At 35.5% G+C, this 17779-nt stretch overlaps 1 protein-coding gene, 1 long non-coding RNA gene and 1 other non-coding gene across 3 annotated transcripts; 1 reads left to right on the top strand and 2 right to left on the bottom strand.

The window, feature by feature from the left end:
• Positions 1-6263: 6263 nt before the first annotated feature.
• On the top strand, positions 6264-12077 carry LOC122141241 (divergent protein kinase domain 1B-like). Its single transcript, XM_042747889.1, has 4 exons — positions 6264-6297; positions 7439-7546; positions 8067-8243; positions 10861-12077. The coding sequence occupies exons 1-4, from the start codon at positions 6289-6291 to the stop codon at positions 11671-11673; spliced, it is 1107 nt and encodes a 368-aa protein (XP_042603823.1). The 5' UTR covers positions 6264-6288; the 3' UTR covers positions 11674-12077.
• A 1903-nt stretch (positions 12078-13980) lies between these two features.
• On the bottom strand, positions 13981-17746 carry LOC109104936. Its single transcript, XR_006157623.1, has 4 exons — positions 17368-17746; positions 16707-16763; positions 15530-15637; positions 13981-14524 (listed from the first exon to the last, which is right to left on the bottom strand). It is a non-coding gene; the product is annotated as an uncharacterized LOC109104936 (long non-coding RNA).
• LOC122141357 lies at positions 15351-15488 on the bottom strand. Its single transcript, XR_006157742.1, has one exon. It is a non-coding gene; the product is annotated as a small nucleolar RNA SNORA17 (small nucleolar RNA).
• Positions 17747-17779: the final 33 nt, after the last annotated feature.

Here is a 17779-nt window from a genome sequence, read left to right as displayed (position 1 = left end):
AATGTAAGGAATTTTCCATATTGATTTTTGCAGGTCTTTTACCTGTATTTTGAATTTTGCACTTCATTGCATTCTTTGTGTTTTAGAGTTAACAGAAATGTCCACAAAATTACTTGACAATGTCCTGGCAGAAAATTACCAGTTCAGTTTCCATCCATCCATCCATCTATTCATTCATTCATTCACTTACTTACCGTGTGTGTGCATTTAATAAAAACAAGTTGTTCCATAGGCACAGCACACATACTGTATTTTACTGTTTGTAGATTAACACAATGTGCCATATTCAGAGTTATTATTTCATAAAAACATTTTTTAACTTGAAATAAAATGTAAACTGAAATAAAATATAAAAATAATTTGATATATTAAGACATATTTTTATTATTTTATTTATATATTTATTATTTTTTATTTATAAAATTATTAAAACTTCGACTAAAATGAAAATAGAAAATGCAAAAAAAGAAAAAAAATAGTTTTTCAATTATACTAAAATAACTGCTATATTGCGAGAATTTTCCCTAAAATTCAGTTTATTTGGTGTATTTTAGAATGCTTGTCTAGGAATAATCATGATGCCAAGTGTGAGAAGCGGGTGTAGGCAGATTAAGGATTATAGGAGGTGCAGTTAACAAGATTAAATGGCTGATCCGGGATTGTAATCTTATACAGCAGATCCTCATGCTGCGGTCACAGAGTCACTTAGGTGTTTAAATGTGACCTGACCACAATTACATCTCTGTGACAGTGTGTGTGCTTATTTACAATTCATCTGAAATGTAAGTGTATTTATGTTTTTTAGTGCTTACTTTTTTGTGTGTGTATTATTATGTCAATATGAACTCTATATGACACACAAGACCACACTGAATTAGTATCTTATTGTGGATTAATATGGAAACAGAGTTCTTTTGATGTCATAAAAGTGACGTTTTCTCAGCTGAGTTCAACAGCCAATCACAGCAGAGTTTCTTCATATCATGACGTCAGAGAGTAATGTTCAAGGAGCCACATCATGTCAGTGACAATTTTGAGCTAAACTTTGTCCCAGAATAGATGTTGTCACACTGATGAGATACTGTATGAACTTTCATATGGAGGTCATCCAGAAATGTAACAAGAAGTGGTGTTTTTATCATTGAATATATTAGCTATTTTAACCAAAATGAACAAATCTCTAGAATTTCTAATTCCTTTCTAATTTAAGACAAACTAAATTCTCCACGAACCTTTATCGCCCTCTGTTGCCCATAACAAGAATTGCAAGAATTCATTGCACAAAATTATCTGCTTGAAAACTGTATTGTATGCAACTTAAAATTCTTTGAAAGTAAGCAAATGTGAAATATAAAAATACTACGTACTAAAATATTATTTTAAAGTCCCATAAAAAGTAAATACACTGTTCATGCACACACCCATCATAAAATCTTAAATTCTATTTGTTTTTTATTTGTTCTGATTTAATTTTTTTTGTCTGTGATCAACTTTTTAGGGTTATTTTTACCTTTTAATAAAAAATATATATTTATGCACACTGTAATCTGATATTCAAATGTTTACAGTTTTTAAAAAAATGTTTACAGTTTTTTTCTTATTTTCTATTCCATTCTATTTAAAGTAATTCTCTATTTTTCTGTTTTTTTATAGGCTAAAACATTATTGTTGATTATTCATTTTAAATGGATTTTATTCTATTTTTGTTTTCCCCATTAAGCCCGACGAAGTTGTGATCTTAATAACAGGCTATCCTAACGTAAAGGTATGTATCTATTTTTATTATCTATTTTATTGTATTTAATCACATTTAAAGCTATTTTGTCTTAATTATATCCTATTGTCTGTAGTAATTAAAACGTTAAAGGTAATTAAAAATCGAAATTAATTAATTTGAAGATTTTTTCTTTTTCTATTTTTTCTTTATTTCTATTCTGTTGTAATCAGTGACATTTAAAGAGACAGTGTTGTTTGTTTTCTGTCGGTTTCGTAAACCAGGGTCTCTTCCCCTTTAAGAGGCTTTGTAGAGTCGCAGAGAGGCCGCGTCTCCAGCTGATCGTCAGTGATTCTCATTCACCAGGTTCGTGCTGATCTTTGGGACAATACGTCCCTTAGAATCAAACATCGGACTAAATAACGCGCAGATGTCAGAGTTGGTTTTTAACGCATCTTTGGCCGCGTCGCATCCCGTCGCGCGAGGATGATGTCTGGAGCTCGCGCGTCTTGTCTCTGGATGCAGCGCGTGCGCGCGTGTCCTTGAGTTGAGCAGTAGCAGCAGCAGCATGGGATGTTTCTTCATCGCACGGCCGATTGCATCCCGAAACGAAAGCACATGGCGATGAAATAAGAGTAGATGTGTGTTTTCGCTCTTGTGTGCGCTGGAGAAGACTGCTGGCGCGCCGCCTGTAATGGAGGAGACGAGATGAGAAAGTGAAGGCGTGTTTGGAGAGCAGGCTTTATTTGTGTTGTGCATCATCAGTGTTACTGTGAAGATGCCGAGGAGTTTACGCAGACTGGTGCACCTGGTGCTCTTTTGTCCCTTATCTAAGGGTCTACAGGTAAGTTTTTTACTAGAAAGGATGTTTGGTTGTATCTTTCCTTATAAAGATAACACAAAAATACCACGGTATTACCATGTTTTTGAGTATGACACCATAGTATGTGTTTCCTGGGCATGGTATTACCATGAATACTGCGTAAATGATATCGTGATACATAAAGATGGAAGTCATTCAGCACCATGAAAAAGGAAAACTGTGGCTATTTGTCACACATTTTACTCTATATTAAACATTTCACAATTATTGCTCAGAAATAAAGGTAATGTTATTTATGTTTCCATTTTGTGACAACATGACCCGGTAATATAGGGGGAACCTGCCATAAAATAAGGTATTAAAGGCTTTTCCAAAAAAAATAAAAAAAAATAATAATTAAACAAATTTATGAAAATTTGTGATTGTTAAAGGCAACATATAAACATATCAAATAATAAAAAAAATGAAAATGCATGCGTAACTGTACTCCTTATAATTACTGAAATAATGTCTTTGTAAGCCAGTGTGACAATATACATTGTGTGATCCATATACATTACCAGCACTGTAGCTTCTGTTTTATATCTGTTGCATTTTTCTGATTTTTTAAAAAAACAATCTAAATAAATCATATGAAATATATAAATAAATGCTAATCACACACACACACACACACACACACTAATCACACACACACACACACACACACACACGACTGTCTGAGTGCTTAATGCTGGCAGTATTTTTCTGTAGATCCGCACTAAGAGCCCTCTTTCATAAGTGCACTCACTGTAAGTGCACACTGTGACCGTACGAGACGGTGTAGGTCAACTCTGTCAGATTCATCGCTGAACCCTGTGCTGAAGATGTCACAGATGACAATTGCATCTTTTGTTTCTCTCTTACGAGAGAACGAAAACAGCAGGGATTCGACCTGAAGTTAAACAGAAGCACAGATCCTCAGGTTGAGCAGACAACAGACCATTATTAAAGGGATAGTTCACTACAAAATGAAAATTCTGCCATTATTTACTCATCTTCAAGTTGTTGCAGACTTGTATGACTTTCTTTACTCTGTAGAACACAAAAGGAAAAATGAGTGTTTTAGTAATATTTCCCTCCATGCAATTACAGTAGATGGGGACTATGGCTTTCAGTCTTCAAGAATGATGCAAAAGCATTATAAATATATCATAAAAGTGGTCCATATGACTTGTACTCCGTATTGCAAGTCTCCTGAAGCCATATAATAGTTTTATGCGAGGAACAGACTGATGTTGAAGTTAGTTAAATTTGAGAACCGAATCAGTTCAATTGTGAACAAAACCATTTAGACTGGAAATTAAAAGAACTATATCAGTGGATTCATTGAACATTGATGGGCTCAAAAGAAATCATTATTTCATGCATACATCATGAGCTTTAATGCATGTGCCATGAAGTGCTAAGGTAAGATGTTTTAAAACTATCAGTGGATAATGAATTACATTTCGGTCATATGACCTTTTTGCGTGCTTTTAAAGCTTGAAAGCCTCATTCATTGTATTTGTAGAAATAGTTCACCCCAACATTTGAATTTGCTTAAAATTTACTTGCCCTCAGGCCATCCAAAATCTATGAGTTAGTTTTTTTTTCATCAGGACAGATTTAGAGAAATTCAGCACAATGTAAGGCATTTTAGATCAATGGATCCTCTGCAGTGAATGGGTGCCGTCAGAATGAGAGTCCAAACAGCTGATAAAAACATCACAATTATTACTCCAGTCCATCAGTTAATGTCTTGTGAAGCAAAAAAAAAGCTGCATGTTTGTAAGAAACATCCATCATTAAAGACATTTTTAACATCAGATGGTTGCTACTGGCTAAAATATGAGTTCATATAACGCTTCCTCCAGAAGTCATCTCATCTGAATCAGGAGAGAAAATATGCGCAGATCAAGAACATTTTATAAATAATGTGGGTGGATTTTTGATGTGAGAGGACAACAGGGGATACACTTATTTTACTCTAGGAAGCATTATTATGTATAGAGGGCTTGCACTTTGTCGAGAAACTACCGTTTAAGTTGAAAATGCCCAAAACAATAATTTATGGACTGGAGTGGTGTGGATTAACTTCTCAAGACATTAATTGATGGACTGGAGTGGTGTGGATTATTGTGATGGATTCTCATTCTGACGGCACCCATTCACTGCAGAGGATCCAATGGTGAGCAAGTGATATTATGCTAAATTTCTCCAAATCTGTTCCCATGAAGAAACAAGCTCATCTACATCTTGGATGGCCTGAGGATATTTTCAACCAGATTTTGTGTGAAGTATTCCTTTAAAGGTTTCAGTGCATATTTATACAGCATGAATGTATTTTAAAGTGCGCTGCAGTTGTTTTTTGGATTGCTTGTTCAAGCCTTGTTTCAGCGAGTGCACACACACTGAGTGAATTTAGGTATCTAATAACAGTTGTCTGTATCAGCAGGCAGTAATCAGATATGTGTGTTTTCACAGAGTCACACAACACAAACACACACTCGCTCTCCCACTCCAGCACAGAGAGCAGTTGCTGCCTTCGGCATTCACTGCACTTTTACACCTAAAAACTGTCCAAAAGACTACATTTAATCTCGTTAAGGCACATGCTAATACCTGTTTCTGTCACTTTCTCCCTCTCAGTCACTCAAAGTAGCATAAGCTGTGTTCCCATTGTATGACAAGTTCTCAATTTTGATTTTATGTTCAAATACAAGGTTTTTCAAATGACCTTTTAAATGTGGCAACACCCCACCCTGGCATATTCATCATCACGTCGTCATCACATTTCCTAATGTAATTCAATATAATTTTTTCTTACTATATGAAATTAGAACCACATTGGGCTTTCTGTTTACATTTCTGCTATTCACTATTCAAAGCAAAACATTTGAGACATAATGGACCTCAATAAATGTTACATTTTCATTTTAAATGAGTATTGAAAAAAAAAAAACTTTTCATTTAATATGTGAATAAGTATGTGTGTATATTTATAAATACATAATAAATATACACAGTACACATATATATTATGAAAAAACAAAAACTGTTATTTTGGATGCGATTAATCTCGATTAATCGTTTGACAGCACGAGAATTAATATTACATTTTGCTTTTTTTGTATGTGTGTTTTGTATAATACTATATGTGTGTGTGTATATATATATAATATGTTTTGTATGTGCTGCATTCCAATTAATATAAAATATAGCTAACTAACACAAAAAAAATTATTTATGAAAATTAATATAAACTGAGTTATCTGTCTTATATAAGGTGTGTGTGTGTGTGTGTGTGTGTGTATATATATATATATAAACACAAAAAAACACAAAAACAAAAACAAAAACACAAATATATATATATGTAAACACACATATTACACACATTAACTTTGAAAACTTTGATATTTTGGCAAATTTTGACTAGATAAAAAAATTGCATGATGCCAAAATTCTAATATGTATCCAAATTATTTCAACTTATGTAAGTGAAAATAAGATCTGCATTAAAAAATGAATTCAAAGGAGAGCTTATATATGTCATGTGAAATATTGTTGTGTGTATATTTAAGTTTATTATGTCTCTTTCAGTCCCGTTTACCTGCAGTTTAAGGTCAAGTACCTGTTGGTGGCGTGGTTTGGGATTCTGGTGGCCAGCTGGGTGATCTATATGCAGTATTCCTCTTATTCAGAGCTCTGCCACTGACACGTCTGTACCATGCTCATCGTAAGTCACAGCATCCTCCATAATGCATGAGTTTAGGTGCACATCCCTTCCCATTAGCGCCATTGCTCGCCACTTAGGAGGAACCAACATGGGATGGACAGGATTTGCCACTTCATTGCATTGCAGGTTAAGACAGCGTGTGAGCATCTGAGGATGATTCATGATGATTGACAAACACTTCAGTGCGTTCGCATCCAGTCCATACACACAGATGGTGTAATATTTATGCTGTTTTGTCTTCTAGCATTTCACTGACAGGAAGTTCTTGTACATAACTGCAGAATGAGAGAGAGGAAACGAAAAATTAAAAGGAGGAAGCAAGAGAGAGTTGACAGATCATAATTATGCCATAATGGAAGTCAAATTTAAATATTTTCCCTTTTTTATTGTAACAGTAGGCTAATTATGCAGTGTGATTGAGTTTAATCACAAATTCTGTATTCAGGATGTAAACACAAACCCCTCAGGAAAGTAGAACTTCCTCTTACTGTGATGATTTACATTCACAGTCATATCGTCTTTTTTTTTTAAAAAGATCATCTACTCAGATTTTTCTGTCCTGTGGGATCTTTAGTGAAACAAGTAAGATTGTGGTTTTCAAACAACTAAAGTGTATAGTAACTAGTGTGTTTAAGTTTCAAAATGACAAACAAACTACCATAAAAGTTGGCAATAAAACCTGTGCATTATATTCCAAACCTAGATTTAAAGGAATAGTTCACCTAAAAAAATGAAAGGCATTCTGACATTATTTACTTAGTCTTAAATTGTTCCAAACCTGTATGCATTTATTTCTTCTGCTAAACGAAAACGATAAACAAAGATATTTTGAAGAATATGGATAACCAAACAGTTATTAATTACTCTTGTTTTGCAACATGTTGCCTGACAACGCTAGATATTAGAAATGAAAACGAGAAGGAAAAGCAAGAATGAGAAGTAGTAATATGCTGCCTTTAGGCTGATCTGTGTATTTGTGGGTCATCATCTGCCCAAGCGGCAGTCCATCATGATGTCATGAAGCCCTCTGACCTCTGACTGGCCAGTTTGTCCTCCGGTTGTTGGCACTAGGCTGTTGAATCGAGAAACAATGACAAGATGTTTGTGGTTAATGGCTGTCTGTTTCCTGTGTGTGTTTCAGTGTGATCATTATCGCAGAGGCATTATCTCGGGGGCAGTGTGTAAGTCTCTCTGCGAGGAGAAAACACTGTCTCTTCAACGCTGTCTTTCAACGTCACCGACACACCAGGTCAACTCTCAGAAAACACACAGATAATTGATTTGTACAAAAAAAATGTTTTAAATGATATTTAAATGATAATTTTCCATAACAATTCTATCCCCCAAAATAGGCAATGCATCTAAAAATTTTTACTTTATATATTTGCTTTTTCAAAAATTTGTGTGATTCTCAATACTGCAATATATAACATTTATTTTTGCTATCTTGTTTTTTTAAAATAATTATTAGTTTTATTTTCTCAACAAACTCTGAACAAACAGTGTATTTGTATAGCTTAATTTACTAAAAATTCTAGTTATAAATATTTTTCAATTTAAATGTATTTATTTTTACATTACAGTTATTAGAATATGTGGGGAAAGTGTGATTTATAAATAATGTATATATATATATATATATATATATATATATATATATATATATATTTATATATTTATTGTTGGTCACAGTGTGAAAAAAGGCATATATATACAATGAACATCTGGCACACATAATATGTATTTATATGTTATATACTATATTGCAGATATACAGTGCTGTGTGGAAGGAGAAAGCTGTATTGGTGAAGTGTGGGATTGAAGAAAGCATGGGAGGAGAAAACGGTCCTGACTCTCCACTACGGCTTGACAACAGCCTCTATGATAAACCCACACGCGGAACATCCATGGATGAATTCAGAGCGATGCTGCATTCCTTTCTCAAGGTCTTTTTATCTGCTTTTTTCTTCATTTTTCACAGGATACACAAATATAACAATAAATCAGACCTGTAGTTTTATATTCTAGTTCTAGAACGCTTGTCCATAAATTCTAGATCTTGATGTTTTTAATTTGAACTTGAATTGTTGTGGCTAGGGCTGGTGTATACATAGCTAAAAATATTGTATCTCAATATTTTTCAGTCTTTTGACGACAATTAATAGATGTCCCGATATATATGCATTTAATATGAACCATTATTTTAACCTAACAGCCATTGTTTTCAAGCAGATTCAGAATGTTTGATGCAAGTAAGATTCTAGCTCAAAAAGTTTCTAGCTCAAAAAGCATATATTATTTAATACTTTTGATTGTTTTAAAAAAGCATTTTAATACATTACAAATAAACATCTTTGTCAATTTTAAATGTAACATACAGTATATTGCAATGATTTGCAATGTTGATTAATTGAATTCACCAATAAAATGATCAGAAAAATATCATATGAATATTAAATATATCACCCAGCCCTAGTTGTGACTGGTTGGAGATGTGTATGTCCTGCTTAGCAAAGCAGAAACGGATGTAAGACAGCCTAACCCTCTCTGAGCTTTCGGCTGTTCCTCAAGGTCCCCTGTAGGAGGGTGAAAATGGAGAGAGAGAAGGGGAGTGAGTGGGGTAACAGGAAAGAGAAGCCAAAAATAACTGAAGGAGCTTAAAAAGGTCACACCCAGAACAATACACTCACTCTCAGTGTCACAGGGGAGGACAGCACTAACACACACACTAAAACACAACCCACACAAAGTGCTGTAAATGGCTGTGCATGCTTCAGTATACATGCATAATGCTAAAAAACACCATACTTTAAATACCTCAAGAAATAAAAATGAGTTTTGTGGTTCGTAGTCCATGTAGGTTCATGTTGAGGCTAATCTGTATGCTAGTGTGTGTATAGCTACTAGCTACTACTAAAATAAATTAAATTATTTTTACTCTTTATCTCAGAAGTAAACAATCCAAAAATGCTGTCAATGATCTTATACCGACACAAATGCTTAAATTTTTCTCTAATTAAATGTTCTCTAGAATGAAAACATCCCCTTCTCCTAAATCATACATACCACCCACCTCTGACTAGAAATAGAAAGTAGTAAATCATAGTTCATGACTGTGACGTAAGATAAAGGTTATTGTTGACTATTTTTTTAAAGGAACAAGCCTTTCAATGTCATACTCCCAATGAAGTCTGGGAAATTGCAGGAAATACAGTTGCTCTCATCAAGCCATTTAACAGGGCAATTTAAATTGCTATTCACATCTTATTTTTAGTTATTTTTCCAATAATTTGTTTTTTGTTATTACTTATGTACAGTGTTTGAAATTAACACTCTCCAACCCACCAAACGCTGGTTAAAAAATCAGCTATAACGCTGTCAAATCACTAGCCAGTTTGGCAGGTTACTTTTTTCATAAATTGTTCACAACCTCATTTATTTCATTAAGTTCATTTAAGCCAAATCTGTGCATATTTAGTGCAAATACTGAACTTGTGGGTTATTATGATATATTAAATACAGCCTAATTGCACAGCATCTGTGCACATCTAACTTACTTGAACATACCCGACAAATAGTGTAGCGTTGTGGCGGCCGTGCTTGGTTTCCTTTGCATTGAAGTGTAAGGTCCTCACAATTGGCCCAACAGAGGTATCCAATGGTGGATGAAGGTTTCCTGCGTGCTTAGTCATTTCAGCACGCAAAGTTATTAAATTTAGGTTAAATTCAAATCTGACTCCATTTTATGACTTCGCATTTGAGTTAGAGTGTGTTAGAATCAAATTATCCTATAAATGATCAATAATAATTATCTAAACCAGTTGACCTAAACGCAAATTCCCTATAAGCCCTTACAATCTAAGTACACTTGAACTAATACCAATTGTTAGCCAGATTGCTACAGATACAGTTGGTGTGCCCTATGATCCATTTCAACTGAATTTTAGTCCGTTACTAACCTGATGCAGGAAATATATGGTACAGGATACAACGTAATCTACCAGAGTCAATAATTACAGAGTAAAACATAATAAAATCAAATGTAACAATTTATTACCAGTCAGGTAAGTATGTATTATGCCAATAACAAAGCCAATTCAAAGATATCAAATCATATCAATACAAACATCAAACTCTCAAAGATAAATCTAAGAGCAGAAGATGCATAGCTGACCTCAAAAAATGCATAGTATGGAGTGTACAGACACGCACCACACTATGGGCTTTCTGGCTACAGAATCGGCTTAATCTTCTTGCAAGATTTGACACAAAGTTCAAGTGATTTCACATGTCCACATCCAGTGTGGACAGCTGCAAGCTTTTGGTTTATTTCGGTAATTTATTTATTTTTTATGGCTAGTAAAATTTATGAAACTCGACCGGTAATTTAAAAATTTTAGTAGCCAAATTGGCTGCTTAGTGAAAAAGTTCAATTCAAACCCTGCTTATGTATGAACAATATAAAAATGTTGTAATTTCGATTACTAATAAATTATATTCAGTCTACGAAATAAAACATTGGAGGTTCTAAAATCTCTTTCTCCCTCTTCCATTCATTCACAGGACAGTGTTGGTGAGCAATCATCTCTTAGCACTCTTGTTACTCGCGTGATTTCTCTGGCGGATGTCAACGGCGATGGCAAAGTTTCATTAGCGGAGGCAAAATCCGTGTGGGCTTTGCTTCAGATCAATGAATTTGTTTTAATGGTGGCACTGCAAGATAAAGAACATGCTCCACACTTGCTAGGCTTCTGCGGAGACCTTTATGTGACTGAACACGTAGCACACAGCGCCCTCTTCAGGCTGGAGGTGCCTGGTTGGCTGAAGCCAGTGTTTCCTGAGGCACTGGGTGTCGCTTTTAACCAGTGGCTTGCTCCTGCATGGCCCCGCAGAGCCCGAATCACCATTGGACTTCTAGAGTTTGTTGAAGAGGTGTTCCACGGCATATACGGAAGCTTCTACATATGTGACGCAAGCCCAAGACGGGTCGGCTACAATGTGAAATATGACTTCAAAATGGCAGACCTTCAAAGCATAGCATCGGAGGCAACCGTCAAAGGGTTTCTGCGAGGGAGAACTTGTGAAGCAAATGCCGACTGCACTTATGGGCGAGATTGCACGGCAACGTGTGACCGATTGGCAAGGCAGTGCAACATGGAGGTGGTGCAGCCCAACTTGGCCAAGGTGTGTGCCCTCCTGCAAGACTTCCTACTCTTCGGTGCGCCGTCGGACCTGAGGGAGGACCTGGAGAAACAGCTACGCACCTGTGTGACGCTCAGCGGACTAGCCTCACAGATGGAAGTGCACCATTCCCTTGTTTTGAACAACCTCAAAACACTATTGTGGAAGAAGATCTCCAATACCAAGTACTCTTGAGACCAACATAGGGATGATCAAGAGAAAGGCAATGAAGAGCGAGAGAATTTGGAGACTTCCAGAGAAACAAATTGGGGCCAGTACAATAAGTTCTGGAGGGCCAACAGAATAGCTGAACTCTGCCAGCCACTACGGACTTCAAATTTGTCAAACATCAATTCGAACATAGAAGGTTGGTGAATGCAAGTTCAGAAAGGACAGGCACTACATCCCCACCCTCAGTTTTACCTCAGCAACTCAATTGAAGTACATTAAACCCTATAGAAACACCTACGGAAGACTCATTTTTTTCTGCCCAAAAGTTCCAAGATGAAGACTGTCTAGTGGGAACAAAGACAACTGGAAGACATTTCTTTGACCATGCAGCCCTTTGCCCAATGGGTCCTTGTTTTTTGGTGAACTTTTGGCTAAGGATCTGGGCTGCAAGCACAAGGATAGGAGAACCACTTCCAAGTAGAAGAAACCCAAGGGGTTTCTAAGAGAATGGACTTGCTCTACATTCCCTTTCTCTTTTACTTCAGTTACTCAAATGAAGACCCTTTGACCCTAATAGAAAATCCTTCAGAACAATCTCTTTCCTTTTGCCAAAATAGCCAAGTTAAGACTGTTAGTAAAAAAGACTCTGAGAAAACCAACTGGGGGACATTTCTTTGACCATGTATCCCCTTCCAAATGATATCTTGAGTCCTGCTTGGTGTACTTGTGGGTAAGAATCTGGGCTACAAGCACAAGGATAATAGGGTCAGTTCCAAGATTTATCCCAAGGAAAGAAGAGTTTCTGAGAGAACGATCTTACTCTACATTCAAACCCTCTAATTTACTTGAATGAGTCACCTGAAGACCCTTTAACCCTATTGGTACACATTCAGAAGAATCTCTTTCCTTTGTCTGAAAGGTCCAAGGTGAAGTTGGAATGTCCAGTAAGGAACTAGAAAACATTTATTTAACTGTGCAACCCCTTCCCGAATGAGTCTTGGGCTTGCGTCACATATGTGGGCTGCAAGCACAAGGATAGTAGGGTCAATTCCAAGAAGTAATCCAAGGAAAGAGTTTCTATGAGGGTGGTCTTGGTCTACAACCACGACACCCATAAGCAAGATGCACAGCTTTTGGTTGCAACAGCAGTATTGTTCCTGGAACGCTCCTCTGAGTTGCTTTTTGAAAGCTAAACTATAGCCACACCCATTTTGACTTTCAGCTCAGAAGAATATGGATCTTTAGCAATGTTTGGAAGCACCCTTCCTTTGAAGTCAGGAAATGTTAGGACTCTACGCCAAAACCTGCAACACAACCAAGAAGTCTACACTGAATTCACGAAATAGGAACGAGTGAAGGTTATATATTATATTGTTTTTACTGGGTGTATGTTGTTCGTATGTGTGTGCGCTTCTGGGAAGATGTTTCGCTCATGTTGTAGTTTTCACAGGACAGATACTGCTTTTTCGAGTGGTCTGGAGAGTTTGTGATGGGATTTGTACTTGAACTGTGAAATTACTTACTGTGTTTCTCAGGGTTTGTGTGTTTATGTCTGAATGTGTTTGGAACAAGATTACTATTAACATTAAACCTAGATTAAATTGAATAATGGGGTCACGGTAAACAAAGTACAGAGTTAGAGGAATCAAGGGCCAGTGACTGTGTATGTGCAGGATTATAAAACACATATGCATATAGATGTGAAAGTATGTGTGCATAATGTAAACATCTCCTCGACTCACAGTAGGCAGTTTTATGAACATCTCTTACACTAGCCTAACAAATCAAATCACATTTCATTAATACTAAACAACTGGCACATTCCACAGATAACCAACAAGAAGTTTCAAGTGCACATTTAAAAACCTGTTTCCTCTTTTCACTTTCAAGATCATTCCCCTCCTCGACTATGTGGGAACGATCCTGACGTTTTGTTCCTGCACAGATCCATGTACATGTATGTGATTTTAAGTTGATTTTGCAGACATGAGGCAAAAAGGACAACAAGCTTGTGTCTTCTAGTGTGCACTAGGCTTAAGTACAGTTTGCCATTGTTATGAATGAAGAGATTTTATGTACAGTTAAGTCATGTTTATTATTTTATGCACAATTAGCATGGGGACTTCTTAAGGCTCCTAAATACTAATTTATTTTACCTCCATCAATTTGTTCAGATATTATTCATTGATGAGTAAATGTTTGAAACTTGAAATTGTGTGTATGGGGTGTTTTTTTTTTTTTTCTTGAAGCACAGGTGCACAAAGTGCAGCACTTGTTCGAAGGACAAACACAACAGCACGTATCCTTTTACTCGACCTTTAGAAAGAAACAAGGAATCAGCATATATTAGCCCAGGGAGGCCTCCCAAAACCACCTCACCTTTAAAAGGACACGTTACCAACCGGAACAAAACATGTAAATTCACATGCTGGACAAACCTGAAACAACCTGTTATTTATGTATTGATTTTTTTTTAATGCTACTAATAAACAATTACATTTGACAATTTGTTAGTTTCATAAAATATGCTATAAGTAAACACTGCATTATAAGCATAGCTTACTTTATAAATTATATAAAAACAACAACAAATAAACTTAGCAACAAAACTCAAGAGGGTTTATGATGACTAGTTTACATGGCCTTCAAAATAAATAGATAAATGGATTATTGATTTGAAACAAATGTACATTTCGTGGCTCGTTAAAAAATAAAGAATCAAGTGTCATGCACTAATGTGGGTGATGATCAGATGATCTTGTTCAGCTGTTCCAAAAAGCAGGTGGAGATCGACAACTGCAGGCACAGGTATGTAACACACAACAGGTGTAAATGTTACAGTCAGCTGACTTGTTCCATGTGGTTTGTCACATTCCTGAAATAAAAGCAAAATATGCAATTTGGTGCTGTTGCTGATATTTATTTGGCTAAAAGTAGATGAAATTCTGATTGCTTGAAAACCAATTAGATCTTCAAAACAGACTACTTGCATTAAATGAATATAAATATAAGTGTTCATATCCCCCAATGATAAGTCTTTGTAAGATGGATGATATTGGAATCTGAGGGTGCCAAGAAAAAAAAAAATCAAAATATTGAGAAAATCGCCAAATTAAGTTCTTAGCAATGCATATTATTAATCAAAAATAAAGTTTTAATATATTTACAGTAGGAAATTTACTAAATATCTTTATGGAAAATGTTCTTTACTTAATATCCCAATGATTTTTGGCAAAAAAAGAAAGATCTATAATTTTGACCCATACAATGTGTTTTTGGCTATTGCTATAAATATACCCCCTTGCTACTTATGATTATGGTCCAGGGTCACATTAATGCTTTGTTTTATGATCAAAATATGCAATGCGATCCAATGATGACTGAGAGATGAACAAATAAAAATTTCTCAAAAACCTGATGATCATATTTGATACATTTTAACATGCTTTTTTTTTTTTTTTTAATTATGTATGGGTAATCAAGTAAATATATGCTGCTCCAGTCCAGTAAGTGTTCATCTTAAAATATTACTATAAATATAAATAGTGCAGATACTAGCATAAGGGCCATGTACAGGTTTATGGAAATGGGAAAAATTGGTCTATTATTTAAACTTTCACTGTTTGTAGGGTCTTTGAGAGGAGGTTAAGGACCAATCTTACAGGATTCATATCCCTGCTTGAAACAGGGTCTCATGCTGGTTTGTAGGGGCTGTCATTCATTCTTTGCACTGTGGAATTATGGGTACAAAGTGTAGTTTCTAGTGCCCTGCTGCTCTTTGCTTCCTCATGACACAGACACAGCACATTCAGCTCTGCTGCAACGCCTCGAGGAGCAACAAGTGTGTGTGTGTGTGTGTGTGTGTGTGTGTTTTACTTACTACTCCAGCTTGCTGTAGAGTCGACCTTTGACCTCTGTTCAGTACTGTTTTAAGACTCTAGGTCACAACCCATGTGAAGTGCAGCTCCATTTCATCAATTTCTTGTGTCTGTTTCATTCATGCATGAGTCACATAGTTGCAAAAACACGTTAGAATCTACAATACCCAAATACAAAGAAACATTGATGGGGAATAATGGAGCATTTGGAAAGGGTTTCACAAACTGACATGGACACTAACACACACAGAGGTCTGGGTTGGGCTATCCGGCCTCGTTCCAAGCCCACGGTCCACCATACAGGACAGCAGGGTCGATCGCAACCCAGTTTCTTTCTGCCCACTTTTAGCACAACAGTGGCATCACTGCCAGAGTTACGTCTCATGGGGCAAAACCCAGATAACACACAAACACACACACATCTTAACACAAGACTGCACACATGATGGGTAGCTGAAGTGACATACCAAGCTAGACTTCATCAGAAACATTTTTCTGATTTGTATATAATTATTATGCAGTTTTATGATATAGAGAGATTATGTAGAATACTTTTAGTATACTTTTAATTTTATATATATATATATATATATATATATATATATATATATATATATATATATATATATATATATATATATAAGTTTGGGGTCAGTTTGCTCACCAATGCTGCATTTTTAAATACAGTAAAAACAGTAATATTGTGAAGTAAAAACATTGTACAATAAAAATAATTAAAAAATATTTTTTTAAAATTTATTTTCTATGTGAATATATTTTAAAATGTAATTTATTCCTTTGATGCAAAGCTGAATTTTCAGCATCATTACTCCGGTTTTCATTGTCATGTGATCCTTCAGAAATCATTTTTATCAATTTAATGCATCCTAACAGTTTAAAAATATTTTTAATGGAATGTATTGACCCCAACATTTTAATGTAAAATGTTAATTAAAATGTGAAAAATTATGTGCAATTTAAAAATTAAAAATAAAGCTGATCAACTGTGTTTTTATATATAGATAACATTATTAGAAATGTTTTTAAGATTTCATTTTGGCAGAAGTACTAAATTCAACATCATTCAGCTTATTTTAAGGTGTAACGTTAATAAAATTAGTCCTTCAGCTGAGACCCACCATATATGCTTTAAATATTGCTGACAATTTAAATCCTTACCTGATGGTAACATCATGGTGGTTTCCAAACAGGAAGAAAAGGTTCTTCATTCAGGGTCTGTAGTAGAATGAAAGCATAATTATATATTTATTTCTTCTTTTTTTCTGTAAATTAGACCCCTCACTGGAGTGGGTTCAGTGTGGTTCCAGATCTTTCCACTGTGATTGACAGCAGTGAGGGTCAAACATATTGCCCCCTACCGACACGAGCACGCTACTGCGTCCACTCAAAAGTAAGCGCTGCTGTGTCCAAGAATAAGCCACAGCAGTAAAGCAAGACCACTCTGTTAAGATTGTTAATATCTGAAGTGCAGATTTCAGGTTGTTTGCACTGCACAGCAACGGTTTAGCGTTCAACTACAGGCTGGTCGCGCGCAACACGTGGGCGCTTTCAGACCGTTTTTAAAGCAGGAAGGTGACACTATTATTACGAGCTGCTTATGTAACAATCGACCATGATTTACTGTGATTATCGCAACCTCAATACTATTATACACCACATTATACACCAACCTCATAACCACTACTGAGTAAGGCACATGATCTTAAACAGTATTAATAAAGAAAATACGTATACTGTATATAATCAAAACGAATGCACCAAGTAGTTTACATGGTTAAATCAAGACACATACATGCAAATATATAATTGTTGTTCTCACCTTCATCATCGTAGAATGAATAAAGAACAAATCCAGTCAAGAGGAGTGGCTCAAGATATTTATATCGTAGAAGTACTGCAACCTAAACGGCGCTCTGACTACACAGAGAACCGAATGAACGATTGCATCCCGCCACCAAAAAAGGTGAGACAAAAGGAGTTTTATGAATGTTTCAAACTTTTCACCAAAAAGACGCTAGCAGTAGACTACTGAAAGTGTATCATAGCAAAAGTACGTTATCATGATAAAGCAACACAAGTACAATCATTATAAACGCACTGTATATAAACCTATTTTAAATTACTGACGTGCACTTGACTCTTGCTAGTGGTGCCACATTAATACTTGCATTAGTTAACCAGATGGTTAAAATTTATCCAAAAAAGTCAAAATGTCTTTTTAAAAGTAAAAC

The sequence above is a fragment of the Cyprinus carpio genome, chromosome B21, assembly GCF_018340385.1.
Source record: "Cyprinus carpio isolate SPL01 chromosome B21, ASM1834038v1, whole genome shotgun sequence".
In the NCBI taxonomy this organism is placed as follows: domain Eukaryota; kingdom Metazoa; phylum Chordata; class Actinopteri; order Cypriniformes; family Cyprinidae; genus Cyprinus; species Cyprinus carpio.
This window is presented reverse-complemented; position numbering and strand designations above follow the sequence as displayed.